Here is a 19,440-nt window from a genome sequence, read left to right as displayed (position 1 = left end):
AGGTTCTAAAATCTTGATCTAGTTTGAAATAGAATAATAAAAAAAAAAGTGAAAGTAGCAAAAAGAGTTAGCCTTGTAAGACTCACAGACCTAGATACTAGATATTTTTTAATTTACTACCTTGACCTTTCGAAAATGGCGGCCTACATGTAATATTTTGTAACTTTATAAATCTAGAAAATCTTGACTGAAAATAATCTAGAATCTTATAGATAATATATCACATTTATTCTCACTTAGAATCTAGATAAATCTCTCAATGCATTCTATGATTCTTAATCTATCTTAATCTAGATCTTAATTCTTATCATTTATCATTATGATTTACTCTACACTCACTACACTTGACTTTACACTCTACTGTCTCTACTGAACTCTACTCTCTAGCTAAATCTAGATCTAAATCTAGGAATCTAGGTCAATCTACTCAGTTTATCTAGGTCTAGTACTAGTAACTTAGTAAGTATTAGTTACTTGTTAGTAAGTAACTCTTACTTTTAGTTACTTGCCTTTTTGTTTATTGTGTACATCCCTATGTACTATGTACAGTATTCGGTAGACCCCCTGCTTTGCAAATATTGCAATCTTGCTAGACTAATTCATGAGCTTCCCAACAGTCGAATGATTACCAGATTTTCTCTACTGCAATTCTTTTCTCAACTTACTTTTACTTTTAACTCTATCATTCAAAAGTATTTTCAAATCTTAATAATACTTTTATTTAATCCATTTTATCAGGGCCAGGTTGACTTCGTCGCAAATGATTATCCAGCTTCTAAGGTGCTTTCATAGTGTCATTACATAAAGATTTATTACATACAAGACTCAGGCAATATAAGTTTGACAGGGAAAGAAAGCAAATTAAAGGCAATAAAAATTTGGATACACACTGAATGTTATAGATCTAGTATTAATTGAATTCAGCACCACATATTGGCACAGTTTATCTATCAATGATGACCACTTTTTAAATTGTCATCCTGGGGGCTGAGGGCTTTGCACTGGGGTTTTGTGCCTCCTCATGTGGCTGATGAGACCTATGTTATCTTGGAATGTTCGGCTGCACATTGGTCAGGTTATTCCAGTTGGAGCTAGTGTCATTAGCCTTGCTTTTTTTCTCTGACATTTTTCTTCTTCCAGTGCTTTTCTCTTGTCTTGTCCTCTGCAATTTGTGTGCCAATTTTCATAGCGCAACGATTTTCTGTCTCCCAGGTTATAGGGTCAATACTGAAGGCTTTCATCCCTGAAGCGTTTTCTATGTCTATTTTGTGAGCGCTTCCCTTCCTTTAATTGGCTGCTTTCATGCTTGTTTGTTGTACAATGTTTTACATGTTTCGGATGTTCCTTCAGAGTTGAAGATAATTACTTCCTAGTCCAAACCTCCTGCAGGACGACGGGGGATGGGAGCGGGCAGGGTTTGAACACGGGACCATCGATAAATCTGAACGACAGTCCAGCGTGCAAACCGCACGACCAGGCAGCCATCCATATTCATGTTGTAACTCATTTTAGATACACTAGAGAATATATAATTGTTTTTCTACAAAAATGACTAATTTATGGTTTTAAATATGACTTAATGCTTTATAAAAGGATTTTATTTACAAACTTTATTTTTCACAGCTTGATGAATGGAAATACATTTTTGGATTTTTTTAGAAGTTAGTTGGTAATAGTGAAAAAATCTAATGATATTCAAGCTGCAGAACATCAAAAGGTTTAGCAATTTAGCAAAATTTGACATTCCTGGGAAAATGCGTGTGCTAAATGTTGCTGAAAAAAATGATGCTGCAAAGTCCTTAGCACATTTATTGTCACAAGGTCATTGCAGAAAGGTAAAAACCAAATTAAAATATTTAACAGTCAGTTATAAAAACAATTTATTTATTAATAAGCTATGAAGATATTATATTATATAAATTGGGCTGTTTTTACAAATATTTTTTTTGGTCATGATTTTATGCAGCGTGAAGGCTTTTCAAGGTTCAATAAAATTTATGAATTTGAATATCGTTTTTTAAATCAAAATGTCACAATGACAATGACTTCTGTTTCTGGACATCTTCTTGGCTTGGAGTTTATTGGAAATTTCAGAAAATGGTGAGTCAGCATGTTTTTTAACGTCAGCAATATAGTGTATTTATTGGAACCTCCATAGGTCTCTGTTGTCTTTCCTACTTTTCGTATTAATTAAATACTATATTATATAGTCAGTTGACTAGTGTAAATAAGTTAGTCTGTTAGAGAGAATGTATTGGATAGCTAGCACTCAGAAAATTGTCCTTCTCTGAAACATTTCTTTGATCAAGATCTTAGCTAACACCAGTCATATGTCCCTGTCTTGTAGCAATTAGTTGTTAACATTTGAGAGCAGCTCATGTCCTTGCATTTCTGTTAAACAAAGTAAGCCATTGACATTAGGACACTTTATTGCAGAATTCTGTTGCCTTTTTTAGTTGCATTAAAAAAACAGCCCCCAAAAATTTGTTTGGGTTGTGGAATTTTCAAAAATAGTGAAAGCAATTAATCGCATATTTTCTACCTCCATGTGTTGTTTTCCCCATTACTCTGTGATCTAGCTTATAAAGTTTGGTCTGTATTTTTAAGCTAAGTGAAAAAGGAAATGATGATGTAAATGATATTTTAATTTTTAAAAATGTATTGTTTTTAGGGGTGCGTGCAATCCAGTTGACTTATTCAGTGTTCCTGTAGAGAAATACTGTCCTCAGAACTACACGGACATCAAGGTATAGTCACCATTTTGTCAATCTTGAAATTTATAACAATGATTTCACTTGTACTAATTTTTAGTTTTGCCATGTCAGATGCACTTTCAATGATTTTTTTTTTCAGAGGACTTTAGAGAATGAGATAAAAGGCTGCCAATACTTAGTGATATGGACAGACTGTGATAGGGAAGGAGAGAATATTGGCTTTGAAGTCATTCAAGTTTGTCAAGCAGGTTAGACTATTGTTTTTCTTAAGTAATGTCCATTATTTATTAATAAGCTAAGAAGATTAATAATTATTAAGACATGTTTATTTCTTATTTCTTCTGTTTATGCAATGTTATTAGAATTTATAAGGATCTAACTTAAATTGTAAATTTCATTTAAACTAACAATTTCAACTGTTTACAGTGAAGCCTAACATTAAAGTGTACAGAGCAAAATTTTCAGAGATTACACAGAAGTAAGTATACATGCTTCGTAAATAACTATTGTTAAATGTATTAAATTTCAGCAAATTGTTTCTTCATTGTATTGCAGAGAAATATTTGTTGCTGGTTCTAACTATTATCCAGTTAAATTGTTTAGGATTACTTGTTAGTCAGCATGAATATTTAGGCAGTGCACCATGGACTTTTTTAGAGGACAAATGATTACTGCCAGTCCCAGTTATCAAAGCTGAATGCATTGATGGCATATGGCATTCATTAGAGAACATTGCTTTTAAAAATGTTTTCACATAAGTTGTGTTTATTTGTGGAAATCTTATGGGATGTAGTGGCAAAGAAGTATTCCAATGGAAATGGACCAGAATTTTTTATTTGGATTCATCAGATGTCCCTGAGTTCCCCCAGCTCTAATAAGTACATAAAATTTAAGGTTTAAGGCTTTATACATTAAACTGACCAGCCCTGGGCCCCTGGAGCAAACTGTTCTCTATGTCCTGAGGTCCTGTGGGGCACGCCCTTCTTTGCTTACTATCTTTAAAGCTTCAAATCTAATGAAAATTTTTTTTTTATCAATTGATCTCTCACAGTTTCATTCAATGGAAATAAATATATTAAAATTCTTTATAAATTTCTTACTCCTATGAGTCTAAATCAACAAAAATATTTATCAACTTTAAGATTATTACAAAAATAGACCTACCTTTTACGTGCCTGGTTCATGTTTATTGCAAATTTTCCAAAAATTTTCATGTAGAACCACACCAGTTCAATGTAAACACATGGGCATAACCATTTGCAAAGCTAAACATGTGGTTTAATTACAATTGGATGATTATTTTTAAATCCTGACTCATTTTTTCCATGAAATAGTCAAGTATATAAAAGCGGGTTGGAAATTACAGAAAAAGCAGTCCACCTGTCTGGTAGCGTTATTGTTTGATTATCTTTTGTAATGTTGTTTTTTTAATGTGTAGAGCCATCACCAGAGCTATGAATAATCTTGTAGAGCCTGATGCCAGAATAAACGATGCAGTAGATGTACGACAAGAACTGGATCTGAGAATTGGTGAGTACAAACTGAGTGATAAAATATTGTTGACACTCTTTGTTTCATTATATCAGTGCTTAGGTGTACTTATATGTTTGTGCTTATAGAAACCTGCTTCATTATATTTTTGTTTAAATTGATCTTCAGATCTGAAAACACTGGCTAATTTTGTTTAACTCTCTAGTTGTTTTTTATTGTTTTTTTTTTTATTGGGTGTGGGGAGTAGTTTTTATTTTTTCTAACAATTTTATATTTCTACTACATATTATCACATTATAAGAATTTTTTTTTTTGATAGTTCAATAAACCAAAGTAAATGAAAATATCTTTGGACATTAATTATTGTTATCTAATTATTGTGTGTGTGTGTGTTTTGTTAAACAGGTGCTGCATTCACACGCTTTCAAACACTAAGGCTTCAAAAGATATTTCCTCAAGCATTGGCAGAACAGTTGGTCAGTTATGGCAGTTGTCAGTTCCCAACACTTGGCTTTGTCGTGGAAAGGTATAAGCAAGTTCAATCATTCATTCCTGAGCCTTTTTGGAAGCTCAAAGGTTTGTAGTAGAACAGAATATAGAATAGTTGTGTGTGTATGTACCAAATTTAAAGTTGTTAAGTTCTTTTCATTATAAAAGAAAAAAGTTCCTTTGTGTAAATGGGTCACTTCTCTTTTTATTGAAATGATTTAATCTTGTACAGATACTTATTCCGCTTGTTTTATTACTTTTGTTTTATCCTAGTGATGCACCAGCATGATGATGTGACTGCTGAGTTTAGCTGGAAAAGGTAATTAAAATTTTGTTTAACATCAGTATTTTTTTTTTTCATTCTTACATGTTCTGAAATAGTTATCACAATGACTAACTGTTTTTACTTGTCAAAATACATACCTATTATTGATAAAGATTCAAAAGATTCAAACCTTAAGACTTTCAGTGTGGTAACTAAAGTGCTGTATTTCATAGCCTTGTGGTGCCCTTCTCTCAATATATTGTAACATTCTATGAATATGGAAATATATAACAAATGCTTTCTTTCATATTTTACCAGAAATCGCCTGTTTGATTTGTCTGCCTGTCAAGTACTTTATGACATGTGTATTGAAGTAAGTATGACTATTTGTATTGTAACATAGCTTAGTGCATTCATTGTGACGTGCATACAGATTTTATAAAATAGAATTTTGTTAGTAATACTTAAAATTTTAATGTATTTATTAAACTTAGTTATAAATACTATCTCTTTGATGTTTTGTAACAGAATCCTGTAGCTACTGTGGCGGAAGTAAATAGTAAAAACAAAAGTAAATGGAGACCTCCAGCTTTGGACACTGTGGTCAGTGAATGAATACTTTAATCTACAAATGTAATTCTGTTAAGCTTATAACTTCAGTATAGACATACATTATTTTTTATGGCATACATAGTTTTCATCTCCCTGGAAAAAATTGTCCAGATTGTTTCATTAACTCATGGTGTACTGAGTTTTTCAGAGTTTTTTTTTTTCTGTAACATCATATGTAAATATGCAAATCACAGCTCTTTCTTTGTATTCATGTCAAATACTGCATCCTTCCCCAAACTTCCAAATTGAAGACAAGGCATTAATTTTTTCCTGTTAAGTACAAGGCAAAACCTAATAGATAAAAATATTTATCTTTTCAAAATCCTAGTTTAAACATAATTTGAATTTACTTTTTTGTGAAATTAAGTATGATATCATTGCTTTTGGTAAGTTATATTTCACTTTCTAGAAACAGCTATAAATAACTTATTACTATAGTGTATATTTGTCAAGGACATGAAAATTGTTTTCTTCTGAGTAATTATTTGATGTCCTAAATTTCTTCTTTTTTTTTGGGAGGTTATTTTTCAAAGACTTGAGTCTAATTTTAACTTATTCATAATTATTGTATATTCTGTTTCATTATACTGACACATATATATAGTTAAGTTAAAAAAAAAAAGTTCCCCCCATCAGACTTATAGGGTTTATAGGGCAGATGATGTAAAAGTCACCTGTTTCTATGGCCGTAGGTTAACAAGGTGTCATGTGGTCAGCATAATGACCCACAATCTTTACTTACTCATATCGGGTACCCATTAGATCTGGGTGGGCTCTTCTTCTTCTAGCCAGCTTTTTGCTGCTGAGCTATGAGCTCTTTTGCAGACTGTGAAAGGAGAAATAGTGTGCTGCTCTCTTCAGTTGTTCAGCACTGTCATGTTGGGATGTAATGGTAGTAGGGTCTGCCACTTGGTGGACTCAGAGGCATTCTAAAGATCCCAAAATTAAAAATCCCTTCTCTTCATCAGGATTCGCATCCAGAGGGGAAGCCAAGAGCTTTACCACTCAGCCACTGCACTTTTGTATGTAAATTAAGAAATTTTTTTCAAATTTCTCTGTTACCCATTTTCAGTGTGTGAAAAAAACAAAAACACCAGGCAGACTAGTTTTTTTTATATGCGTAAAAAAATTCCTTAGTAACCTAATTTGTTAATGAACCAACAGACATTTTTATATAACCATTACAATTTTACCCATTCTGCTATCTCAACCTATTTTCTTGGGTTGCAATTAACGCTAGTTGTATCTCTCTTTTTTATCTCTAATAATTTATCTTTCACTTTAAGCCTTGAGTTTAGACTTTTTCTTCCATTCTTATTAGGTTTTCACTCCTGTTAAATCTTTGCACAGCCTTGAATCATTTAATAAGACATAAACCAAGGTCTTAATATTGTCTTCCTTATTTTTTCATTTGATCTAATTTCACATATCGCAAGATCCTGCATAGTTGCCAATTCTTCAATTTTTAATTTTTTGTTGTGACAGTTTTTTTCTAGAGGTTGGTGTGATCACTCTTTGTTTCATGTTAGCATAGTAGTGGATACATTGGTATTAGTAAATGGCTTGATTTTTTTGCAGTGTACCGTTAGTATTACTATGAATATTTGCACTTCTTCACCAATATTTAAAATTAAAATATCTAATATTTTGCTTAAATTTGCAATACGTTGTTGATAACAGGAACTGGAGAAACTATCATCCAGAAAGTTGAAAATCAATGCAAAAGAAACAATGACCATTGCTGAGAAGCTTTATACTCAAGGTCTTATTAGCTATCCACGTACAGAAACAAATATCTTCCCCAAAGATTTGGATTTGGTTTCATTAGTACAAGAGCAAACTGGAGATTCTAATTGGGGAGGTATAGTTATTGAATTGTTGGGGTTTCTTTTTTTTTTCCCAGCATTTAGATTTTTCTTTTAATTCTACAGTTTGTGGCCAGTAACGAAAATGGCCATAAATTGAGTAGGATAACTTTGCAATTTAAAATATACAATTAGCTTAGAGAGATGCTTATTAATGTTAGATATTTATTGTATGTGTATCTTTGGAGGATGTCAGAAAGAGAATCTGAAACACAGATAGTCATTATTGCAAATAAGTTTATTTTATGTTAAATAAAATGATGACTGACAATCATTTTAATTTTATGTATTTACTTCATGCCCTACAAAATTAAACAACCTTCCTAGTGAATGTGCCCTTTTAAATAGGATTACTCCCACAAAAGTAAAGAAAAAAATCATTTATTTTTCTATTTTTTAATCTTTTGTTCTGTGTTTGAACTTCAACTAATTTCATATTTTACAGAATTTGCTCAGCGCGTGTTAGAACATGGTCCAAACCCAAGAAATGGAACAAAGACTGATCAGGCTCACCCACCTATACATCCTTTAAAGTACAGCAACAACTTGCAGGTGAATAAAACAGATTTTGGTCATTTATAGTACAAAGTCTGTTTCTAACTGTATAGTTTTTTTCAAAACTATATGGCTGTTGTGTTTGGAAAAAACACTTTTTTTTTGTGTGTTTTTTTTTAATTGTATAATCATCTAAACATGTTAGGTTGAGTTTTTCAAAAAAATAAAGTAGCTTGTATTGGTATTGGCACTATGAGAAGAGCAGCAGACAACATTACAAGACAGGCTGGCTCTAGACTAAACCCACAGGGGAAGAGAAATCCTGGGAGACCAAAGCAAACATGGAGATTGTTAGACCAAGAAGCAAAGATGATAGGATGGACATGAACCCAAATGAGGGGAATTTATCCAGAACAGCAGTCTGGTGGTGAAGTACTGTTGCCTCCCTATGCTCCAATGGGAGTCACAAGGATAAAGTCAAGTCAGGCTTTCCTAGACTATCCAATTAAGTTATTTTTTAATGGAAAATACCCACCAACTGTCAACCTTTTAAATAATTCATTAAATTAAATCTGTCTTAAATTTATGTGTATTCACTTCCTGGCCAGAACCTTAAACACACCACACTCATGTAATTCAAGAACTTCATTCAGTAACATAGAAATGGACTCGTATTGATAGCCATGTAAAAATTGTCTTAACCTTTGAGACTGCCAGCCCATTTTATCAGTCTGCATGTAAAAAAACAATGCCTTGCCAGCCCTATATCGGACTTAAGCTCCTTACAGCAGTGCTGAACAACTAAAGAGAACAGCACACTATTTTTCCTTGACACAGTCGGCAGCAAAAAGCTGGCTAGAAAAAGTAGTGCACCTTACTGTGAGTCTGTAGTAGCTCATAGGAATTGAGACTTAATGGAAGGTAACTGAGCGTCTAAAGTGTTAAAACTAGGAAACTTAACACAAAATTTCAATATACAATTAATAAATAAGATAAAATTTATTTTTTTGATTTTGAAGTATTTTTACATATTTGACCCAATACATTGACTGGTATGCAAACATTTTATTTTCTAGGGCAATGATAGAAAAGTGTATGAGTTTATTGTTCGACATTTCTTGGCATGTGTGTCTCAGGATGCTCAAGGTCATGAAACTGTAGTTGAGATCAACATAGCAGGAGAAAGTGTGAGTGTTTTTGTTTCTTATCAAGGAAGATGGGGTATTGAAATATATGATCTTCCTGTAAAATGGGTCTGAAATGTGTAAATCTAGATTTAAAATGCAGTAGCAAACTGTCTCAGCTGAGCTTGAAAAGTCTTGGACACTGACTTTAAAATCAAATCACCTTAAAATGTTCCTATTGAAGAAGGAAAATGATGAGAGGAAATACATTATCATCTCATTAAATACACATCTACTAACGATGTGAGAGATGTTCAGGATGAAGCTTTAAAACTCCATTTACTGTTTAGATAGTGACCTTCCTTTCACTGTAATGTATAATCAAAACATGTTTGAACATTTTTTTTTTGCCAAAGATTCTTATGTTTTTTAAATGATGCAATAATTTCCCCTTCATTCAGGAATAACATACTTGAACGTGTCCAAATATAAAATTATATGTTGTATGAACTTGAAGTTTATTCACTTCTCATTTTTCATCTAAGAATATTCTTAACTCCTTAGTTTACAGCACAAGGTTTAATGATTCTGGCTCGTAATTACCTAGATGTCTATCCTTATGAAAAATGGAATGCCAAAGTAAGTTATCTTTCCTAATGATAAAAAGCCTTGATGAAATATAATTGATATAAAATTAACATAGCTTTATTCATTTTAATGCGGTTATACAAGTTTTTGTAGATGATTTTATTTATAGTTACTTTAAAAATTTACTAATTATAAACTATTATATAACTATGTTTATATTTGATTAGGAAATACCAATCTATTACCAAGGTGATCAGTTTGAGCCTAATTCTATTGAGGTAATCATTTTTAAATACACAGATCAAGACTTCATTTCTTTTTTACAATAAACGACTTTTATAATACAATATTTATGTTGAGCATACATTTTATTTATATTAATTTTTTTCAATGATCTTTTTTTTTTTAAAAAGATGCTTATTATGAAATCTTAACTTGTTCTATATGTTAGGTATTTAAAATAATTATTATGCATAGATAAAAAAAAAGCATTTTTTTTTTTTGTATAGCTTGTTCATGGAGAAACAACTGCTCCTCCATTGTTAACAGAAGCAGACCTTATTGCCTTAATGGAAAAGCACGGTATAGGTAAGTCTTTTATTTAACATTGGCTAGAAAATATTTCACTAATCTAATTGTTTCTTCCTCACCTTGACCAATGTATAAACATTTTATCCCATTAGGTACAGATGCAACACATGCCGATCACATTGAAACAGTCAAGTCTCGTATGTATGTTGGCTTAAGGGCAGATGGTAGATTTGTTCCTGGTCAGCTGGGCATGGGTCTGGTAGAAGGTAATCTTAGGATTCTTTTTAAACATTTGCATCAATTTTAATGGTTAGTGCTTTGAACTGTAGTTCATAAATGAAAGTGTGTTTTCAATTATATAGGTTATGACAATATGGGCTATGAGATGTCTAAGCCTCATCTACGTGCTGAACTAGAAGCTGATTTAAAATTGTGAGTTGACACTGTGTTTAGTCTGTTGTTTTTTTCACTTAAATAGTAATAAGTTGTTTTGAATGATAGGAATCCTAGCAGAATGATTTTTTGGACCTCTCTTGAGTTTATACATCCCTAAAAGATTTATAAATTTGTTGAAGATAAAGCAGTTTATCAGTAAACTGACAGTCCTTATAAATTACCTTAACATATCATCTGCCCCACAGACTGCCAGGTCTTAAAGGAATTCTTATAGTACTTCAGACATTTTTAATTCTTTTTACTTTGACTGTCATTCAAACTAATAAAGTTCAATATATTTTTTTAAACATTTTTTTTTTTAGAATTTGTGAAGGAAAAAAGACTAAAGAGGGTAAGCTTGTAAAAATATTTATTATATAAATCTGTATTTTTATCTAGTTGTCTTTTTTTTTTTAATCTATAGCTTATTTTATAATTATTCCTCGTGTAATTTAACTGCTTAACAAGGATGTAAAAATTCCACTACTGAAAGAATATCAGGTATTGCATTATAAAAAAAAATACTTTTTAAAAATTGTTTTTTTAAATAAACTGAAAGCCTTTCAAGACTATTTTGTTATTATTGATGTTTTTAACAAGGATCATACAAGACCCACATTATTCAATACATAAGTAACAGCTAGTATATTTATTAACCTTGAAAAGAAATTATTTTATTTATGAAAACAAAAGGTTTTAATTATTTCAGAAGTCTTAAGAGTACAGATTCAGAAATATAAAGAAGTTTTCATTGAAGCTTGTAGACAGGTAACTAATTTTATTTTATATATCTATTTTTTTTTTTTGTAAAAAAACAACAACCCTGTGTTGTTATTATTGTTGTTTTATTATTTTGTTTGATTTGACAATTATTTTGTCTTTTAATAGGCTCAAAAACTAGATGAAGCTTTATCTCAGTATCTTGGAGAAGCCCAACCAGTGGCTACCTCTGAAGGTATGATATGTAGCTTACACTTACATTCCTTACATTGTACTATTATAATTATACTATTGTGTATTAAGAGTTATATAACTGAATCAAATCAAACTAGACTGTTTCTATTGCCTATCCAGCTGTTACTGATGCCACTACATCCATAGTTATGAAGTGTCCTAAATGTGGGAGACCTATGTACTTGAGATCCAAGAAAGATGGTAAAGGGTAAGTAAGTGTGTTTTAACAAGTTTTCTATTGAAATAATCATGAGAAAACTCTGGCATAACACTAAAATATATTTACTTGATAAGAAATGCTTTTTTTTTAATTACAAACTTTAAAGGACATTGTAATTATATTTTGTTTAAATCAAATTAACTCTAATGCAAACTTTCTTAGCTTTCTTTTTTTTTTTTAATTAAGGCATCATGAATAATTTTTAAATTGTCTGCAATGAAGTTAATTTACAAGTTAATATAGGCCTGCTAAGGAAAATAAAAGTATTAGATATTTAATTAAGGATCTTACTTTTCAACAGCGAGAAGTGTGGCTGGGTAGCATAAAACACCTGGCTTCCTGGCTGAGGAGGGGGAATTTAAATCTCAAAGTGGACACACTAAAACTTTTTAAATTTGAACTTTGAATTGAGCGGAATTGTGTTCAAGACAAGATCTTAAATGAGGCATTGTGGCAAAGCACAAAACAGAAGCCCACGGAAGTAGATATTCTTCAGAGATGCTTGAGATGGATAAGCCACATCCTTCACAAGCCTGCATCCATCATTACAAGACAAGCCCTCACCTGGAATCCCCAAGGAAAGAGGAATACATGGTGCCATGATTTATATGCTAAGCTGATGGTCAAGATGTAGGAACAGAACTGAGACACCTAGAGAAAGCTGGGCAGGACCAAAGGCAGAGATAAGAAGATGAATTATGTTATATGCCTAAAGGCAGCATGAAAAATTTCTACCCGTTCCGTTCTCCTACAGTCCACTAAGTGATTGGACCCGAACATACCAAGCATGTTATATGCCAAGCATTCATAATAAAAATTAAAGTCATGCTTAAAGTTTTGAAGTACTATTGAGAATAAGAATTAAAGATGATACTATTGTTACTTTGCACACACTTTTCATCTCAGGTACTATATTGGCTGTTCAGCATATCCTGACTGTAGAGCCTGTATTTGGTTGCCTGATTTTATTCTTCAAGTTTCAACAACAGACCAGATTTGTGAGAGAGTATGAACACTTTATGACTTTATTTTAGTTACATCAATAAATTGTGCTCTTGTTAAAATAATGAATGTATTTTGCACAGGCAAAAAATCAACATTATATTTTAATTCAAATAAAAGATGTTAGAAAAATGTTCAATCATATTAATATTTGTGTAATACTAGTGCCAACCAGGACCAGTTGCAAAGCTGCAGTTCAAATTCAAGCCTGGAAGTGTACCACTCTCTATATCTAATGAGTAAGTTTACATTAGAATGTTTGGTAGATTTAAAAAAATAATTTTAATTTGTCTTAATCATGCAAGTACCTTAGGAATAAAACCTGAACTGTGTAGGTCGTAGCCACACCTTAGCATGTTTTTAGTATTTGAATATCTTGCCTTATTAGTTTATTGTTTAGAATCATTGTTTGATAAACCAATTTCAGAATCATTTATTAGACATTTGTAGACATTTTTCTTGATTATTGTGTCTAGTTACATAGGGTGCATTGGAGGATGTAATGAAATGTTAAATGAAACTTTGGGCATCAGATCTACGCCAAGCTCTTCCAGTCAAAGTAAAAAAAATGTTTTTCTAAATATCTTTGTAAGATTTGTAAACAGTAAATTATAAGTATTTATATTTATTAAGCTCTTGAATTTTAAAATCCTGTATAGTTGTAGGTGTTAGATGAATTAAATGTGCTATGTGATGGAAATATTTGAAATGTATATTTATTTTTAGATTATTTAAGTATAAATTATTCACGAAAACTCAGATTATACTAACTTTCATCCAGGTCAACCTGCTTTGTTTCCTAGAACTGACATAACCATCCACACGCCTAGGACTACAAGTCAGCAGAACAATACTTTGACTCAAAGGAACAGTGGTGTCAGAGGTGAACGCATCCAGAGCATAAACACTGGTGCTACTAGTCAGTCTAGAAGTTTTCATACTTCAAACCCTGCAAGTTCAGTAAGGCCACTGCTAAAACAAAGTGAACTCTCATTTCTTGGGACAAACAAAAAGACTGTCACCAGTATCAGCGCTGGTTCTGCTCCATCAAATGCTTTTAGAGCACCGCAAGCATCTATTAGACCTCTAAGAACTCCTTTGACTGTCATGGACAACAGTTTCAATGCAGCTAGAATGCCACCTACACCTAAACTTATGAGCAGCACAAACTTTAGCACTTTTAGTGATGCTAGTGACAAGGCAATAGTCTGTTCTTGTGGCAATGATGCTGTTATTCTGACAGTTAGAAAAGAAGGACCTAACACAGGCAGACAGTTTTACAAATGTTCAGGTGTTAATGGTTCCAACTGTAATTTTTTCCTTTGGGCAGACGATAGCTCTGAGCAGCCTCAGAGTCAAAGGTCAGTGAAGGCAATTTTCAATTTTCTAATTTTCATGGTTACTTTTATAGTTAAAATTATATTTATATTTCTAAAAGGTAAAACAGTTGCCCAACACAAATGTCTGTAAATTTCACTTGTATTTGTAGGCTAAGATATTTTATTAAAATTTATTCAAATATTTCTGGAGCCACCCAGGGAAAGTTAAGATGTTTGGTTGTTTCACTAGTCATATGGCATCTTCATTAGCTATCGGCTCCAAAAATGTGCCACAAACTGTTATGTTTGGAAAGGAACTTTGTAAAACAATCACAAGATTTTTGTCAGCTTCTTTGCAAAGATAGTGCACAATAGAAATTTTTTTTAGAAACATTGACCTGTTACATGATAAATATTTTGATTTTCTTATCTTATCTTATAAAATTCAGATGTTACTTCAAAATATAAGATGATTACATTATTCATGTTAATCAATGATTTAAATTCTGCCAAGTCATTGGTTTTCCTGGCTGCCTCAGGCAGCCCATTCCATGCTCTAATAGCACTAGGGAAGATGGAGCATCTGTGCAAATTTGTCCTAGAATATGGAACAAGGAATGTGCCTTTATCTTTGTGTCTTTCTGAGTATTTTATTAGATTTTTTTGTATTTGAAGATTATGGTTCAGTGTTTTATGTTTAATTGCTACTTTACTTTTAAGCCTTTTATCCTGAAGGCTTTCTAAATTTAGTGATATTACTAAAGGTGTAACTCTAATCAAAAGTGAATATTCGTTTGTTCCATTACTTATTATTTTTTTATCTTTAATGCTTCTATAACCTTTTCCTCTTTTCAGAAAGGAAGTTATATATATATATATTTGTGCTATAAATGTTAATTTTAATAGTGTTTAAATCTCCCATATAATCCTAGTGAAAATTACTTCAATAAATTTTTTTAATGTCTTTTTATCTGTTTTAATTTAAACCAAGTGTTCACATTAAAAGTTAACTCTTTATCTCCATAATTATTTTCCACGTTCTGACGGAATTATAAATTTTTCAGATGTGTACATTCTACCCTGTTATCATTAAACTTCAATAACATTTCTATTTGTAGTCAGAAAACATAACTTTTGGTATAGAATTATAGGAGACTGCATGCTCTTTTTATGTAACACAAATACAAAGTTTATAAAACCAAATAAATTGATTTAATTTAATTGGGTCAAATCAACGATGTTATCGTTAATTAGGAGAGAAAGAGTTAATGCTCTTTGTATACACTTTCATTATTAAGATCTGGTTTACTTAGCAATAAAATTCAATAAGAGAAGAAAAAAAAAGAGAAAGCGATAGGAAGAAATGTGAAACCTTTAGAGAAAAAAAATAAATAAATAAAAAGATGAAGATAGGGAGAAATGTTAAAATTAATAAACAAGCGTGTCGAGGATGCAATACTGAAAGCTCACTGTTTCCAACTAAATTACTTAGAAATTTGATTCTACAGTGCTGAAAGATGTAAAAAAATTATCAAATAGTTTATTAAAATGGTGGCTGAGTAAAGCAATTGGCTTCGGAACCGGGGATCCTGAGTTCAAATCATTTGTTGGGGAAAGTAAATGCGGTTGGTCGTTGTGCTGGCCACATGACACCCTTGTTAACCGTGGGCCACAGAAACAGATGACCTTTACATCATTTGCCCTATAGACCGCATGGTCTGAAAGGGGAACATTTTACTTTTTTTTTTTTTAATTAAACTACTTGAGTTATGATTACCTCCCTGTACACTGGATACACCAAAGCAAGAAATAAAAGCCTGCTATCTATGAATTAATTGCCATGTATGAAAATCTCAAATAATTTCTTTCCCACATACAAAAATAGAAATGAATAACACTGTAATATACTAAGTTGAATGAAACATAATACTAGTTTTTGTTTCTTCACTGTTTTATTATTATTATTAATCTGTTACCTGATTATATTGATACTTTAATCATCGACATCTTTTTTGATATTTTTTATCCTTTTTTTGTTTTTAATTTCCACTATTTCTTATGGAAAATTATGCTTTGAAAGTTGTCTTGAATTTTAAGCATGTACTTGCTCTTCAGGCCTGCCATTTTAAGTTTGAGATATGTTCTTTGAATAACACGACTTTCATTTTGCTATGAAGTAAATTATTTTTATTTTAAACCCATATGGTTTCATTTGCAGCACTAGATTACCTTTGTCTAGTGGAAATCACTTTACAAGTTTAGCAGTACCTAATAGAAACCAGGGATCTTCTGGTGGTAGTAATAGAAATAGTGAAGACAATGAGGTCCTGTGTAAATGTGGTATCCCTGCAAAATTGTAAGTATTTTTATTTATTAATAATTATAGTGACCTGACCAAAAGTAACAAATTAGAGTTGTATTGAAATATCTATCAGTATCAGAACCTATTATATTAGTATCTATTTTACTATTAGTTATTATTTTCATATTAACTAAAGACTTTCTTGTATCTGCTCTGATCTAGTCTCACAGTTCAAAAGCAAGGACCTAACACTGGAAGACAATTCTATGGGTGTAGTAAACCCAGGGAGCAGTCTTGTGGGTTTTTTCAATGGGCTGATGATAGTAAGTTCTATTTTCTTATTTATTCTATTTTCTTATTTATTTCTGAAATTCAAGAATCTGTATGATTTGCATAGATTTAGATTTCAGGTTACTACTTTTTTTTTATGTGCAAAGTATTGACCGGCCTGCACAATATCCAATTGACAACCCACTTTAGTTCAATGCTAAATGAACACAGAAAATGTCCTCTAATTATGATGGGCTTAGCATAATGTCCAATTATTTTGACCTGACTGAATTTAGTTTAATTTGTAATGAACACAGAAATTGTCCTCAAATTATGACAGGTCAACTTATCCCACTGAAAGCCAGAGCACTGAAATGAAATCAGATTCATTTGTATCACCTCTATTGTTGCTGTTGTTTTTTTAATTGTTTTTAGAGCTAGTAGTCTAAAAAACATTTTTTTTAAAATGATTTAACAATAGAAAGTTTTAAGGAGCAAGTGGTACACTTTTTATTCCAAGGTGCGACCTCTTCTGGCAGCCAGTTTCCAGCTCCAAACTTTGGGAAATCCCCTTCCTTTCAAACATCTGGTCAACTTAACAAAAGAAAAAGGTCTTCAGCAGATTCTGATGGAGTTCCAAAACAGAGGAAACCTCCAACATGTGGATACTGTGGACAACCAGGTAGAGTCTATCTCTTGTTGCATGGAATGGAATTTTTTTATTTTGTCTTTGTACTTATATCTTTTTTTTTTTTTATGACTTATGAAATATAATTTCCCTATTATCTTGCATCAACTATTCATGTATCTCATTTTCCACAAAATTTATTTGTGTATATTTTAATTATGTTAGGCAGATGTTTTTGCACCAACATTTATCCAATCAGATATAAGAAGTTTTTAAAATATTTCATTTGGAAAGCATGAAATATAACAGGAAAATTTGTATCATTATTTTTTTTTAAATTTGTTGCTATCATCTCTGTCACAAAATTTAGAAGCCAATGCTTTAAATTTGATGCAGCTGAAGTGTTTTCTGATGGGGTGCTTTTTTTGTTTTCTTTCTCCTTGCCTTTCTTTTGGGTATCAAAGGCTTGTCACTTTAAAATGGATAGTGTCCAATTACTCTCTAAATAATAACTGTTTATCCCAGTAGTACCTTCAACTTTCAGAGTTGGTTGAAGTCCATAACTACTAAGCAGTTCTCATAGACCTAATTCTTCTAACTGGGACCTAGGTGTTATGTACAAAACATTTAAAACTACTAGAATGATTCCACCAAAGTGCCTACAAGACAATATGATAAACAAAGTGACCTAATAAAAACATATTTCTCCTCAAGCCCTTTCAATTATTTTAATTTTTTTGTGTCTTGAAAAAATTTGAAAGTTTACAAAGGTGGTCTTTATTATCATATGTTAACTATCTAATGAATGTTATATAATTTTTATGTTACTCAAATTTAATTTGTGTTGAGTTGGTTTCTTTGAATTTTAGGATTTGAAAATGAAATTATGAAAACTTATGAAAATGAAAAGCACAATACATTAAGAGTAAAACTATTAACTATTATTTTAATAATTATTTTGTTGCATGTAAGTTCCTATGAAAGATTTTATTTCTTCTTATTCATTTCTTTGCTTTGAACAGGTCACAAAAAGCCCAAGTGTCCTGAGAGAACAGAGGAATTTTAAGCTATTCACTATTACAGATAATTATTTCAGCTGTAGCTGTGATATTTGTGTACATCTTTAATGTCAATAAACGACATTTTGGACATTCACTATTACATCTAGTATTTGGTATACTAGAAAGTGCTCAAACATTTATAACATTATAATTTTTCGAAATTCTTTAGAAAATTATTTTTTTTATTACTTTGATTGATTGTCTAAAAAGTATTCAAATATAACCAATAACAACATTCAATATGAATGTCTCTAAAGGTAGTCCAAGACAAGTGACTTTGAAAATTATCTCTCAATAAATATTCCTAGACAACCAACAGACTTGACTCCTTTTATTGTCATTATTTGTTTTCCAGTTTACATCTACTCTAACCTTGATTGACAGAAGGCCAGTAAGCTTTAATATTAAATAGTTTTTCTTGTAATAAATGGTTACCAATATATCTGGTGAACAAAAATTTATGTAAAATTATTGTATCCTTTATTATTTATGTGAAGTTGTTTTAACTAATGAATGTATAGATCATTAGATAAGAAGTATTAAATTAATACTATTTAATATTATTAATACACTATGCAGTGTGCTTTTTTTATTTAAACTCGTATACTAGCATTTAATAACTTCCCAAATAAAAGATTTCTTTTTTTGTACAATTCTATGACATTTTTTGTTGCATGTAAATAAACATTTTTTTTCCATTGTCACTATTGTTGTTGTTTTTTTTATCAAAGAGAAAAATTCCAAAGTATGTTTTAAACTAATTAAAAATTCCTGATTTGCTATGAATAGCTTTTTATTTTGCCACTAGAAAATACCTTTTATTGATCTACTACCCAGATATGATCCATGGCCTGCAGGTTTTAGTTTTACTGAACTACTGGATTGAATTAAGATTCTATGTCCAACATAGAGAATGTTCCCTTGGCATTCCTTTTTATTTTGCCCCGAAAATAATAGTAGAATGGGAAAATGGGTTTACTTTTACAGCAGACATTCATATAAAATTGAAATATAAATTACTTTGAAAATGGGTTTACCTAATTTGTTAAAAAGTTTTGTTCTTTAATAGATATAA

General features: G+C 31.2%; 1 protein-coding gene across 2 annotated transcripts; it reads left to right on the top strand.

The window, feature by feature from the left end:
- The first annotated feature begins 79 nt into the window (after window positions 1–79).
- Window positions 80–19,069, top strand: LOC106054096 (DNA topoisomerase 3-alpha-like). 2 transcript variants are annotated; one of them, XM_013209830.2, is made up of 32 exons: window positions 121–149; window positions 739–780; window positions 1,624–1,835; window positions 1,967–2,100; window positions 2,672–2,747; window positions 2,854–2,962; window positions 3,141–3,192; window positions 4,153–4,244; window positions 4,611–4,781; window positions 4,968–5,013; window positions 5,278–5,332; window positions 5,488–5,562; window positions 7,252–7,432; window positions 7,882–7,988; window positions 9,008–9,118; window positions 9,620–9,694; window positions 9,871–9,921; window positions 10,153–10,231; window positions 10,327–10,440; window positions 10,537–10,606; window positions 10,933–10,961; window positions 11,319–11,377; window positions 11,498–11,564; window positions 11,684–11,771; window positions 12,690–12,789; window positions 12,951–13,024; window positions 13,262–13,344; window positions 13,567–14,146; window positions 16,323–16,460; window positions 16,629–16,729; window positions 17,197–17,358; window positions 18,327–19,069. In XM_013209830.2, exons 3-32 carry the CDS (start codon window positions 1,689–1,691, stop codon window positions 18,368–18,370), a joined length of 3,270 nt encoding a protein of 1,089 aa, XP_013065284.2. In that variant the 5' UTR covers window positions 121–149; window positions 739–780; window positions 1,624–1,688; the 3' UTR covers window positions 18,371–19,069. The 2 variants fall into 2 exon arrangements, with proteins under 2 accessions (XP_013065292.2, XP_013065284.2); XM_013209838.2 differs by lacking the exon at window positions 739–780 and having other exon boundaries at window positions 80–149.
- Window positions 19,070–19,440: the final 371 nt, after the last annotated feature.

Source organism: Biomphalaria glabrata, chromosome 2, assembly GCF_947242115.1.
Source record: "Biomphalaria glabrata chromosome 2, xgBioGlab47.1, whole genome shotgun sequence".
In the NCBI taxonomy this organism is placed as follows: Eukaryota; Metazoa; Mollusca; class Gastropoda; family Planorbidae; genus Biomphalaria; species Biomphalaria glabrata.
The sequence above is the reverse complement of the archived record's forward strand: the minus strand, read 5'-3'. Positions and strand labels throughout refer to the sequence as shown.

Excerpts from the sequence above, each read along its gene's own strand:
- LOC106054096 (XM_013209838.2), top strand. The coding sequence starts at position 1,689 with ATGATATTCAAGCTGCAGAACATCAAAAGGTTTAGCAATTTAGCAAAA. Across the intron at positions 2,963-3,140 it reads CATTCAAGTTTGTCAAGCAG|TGAAGCCTAACATTAAAGTG; the intron begins GTTAGACTATTG and ends AACTGTTTACAG. Across the intron at positions 9,695-9,870 it reads ATGAAAAATGGAATGCCAAA|GAAATACCAATCTATTACCA; the intron begins GTAAGTTATCTT and ends ATATTTGATTAG.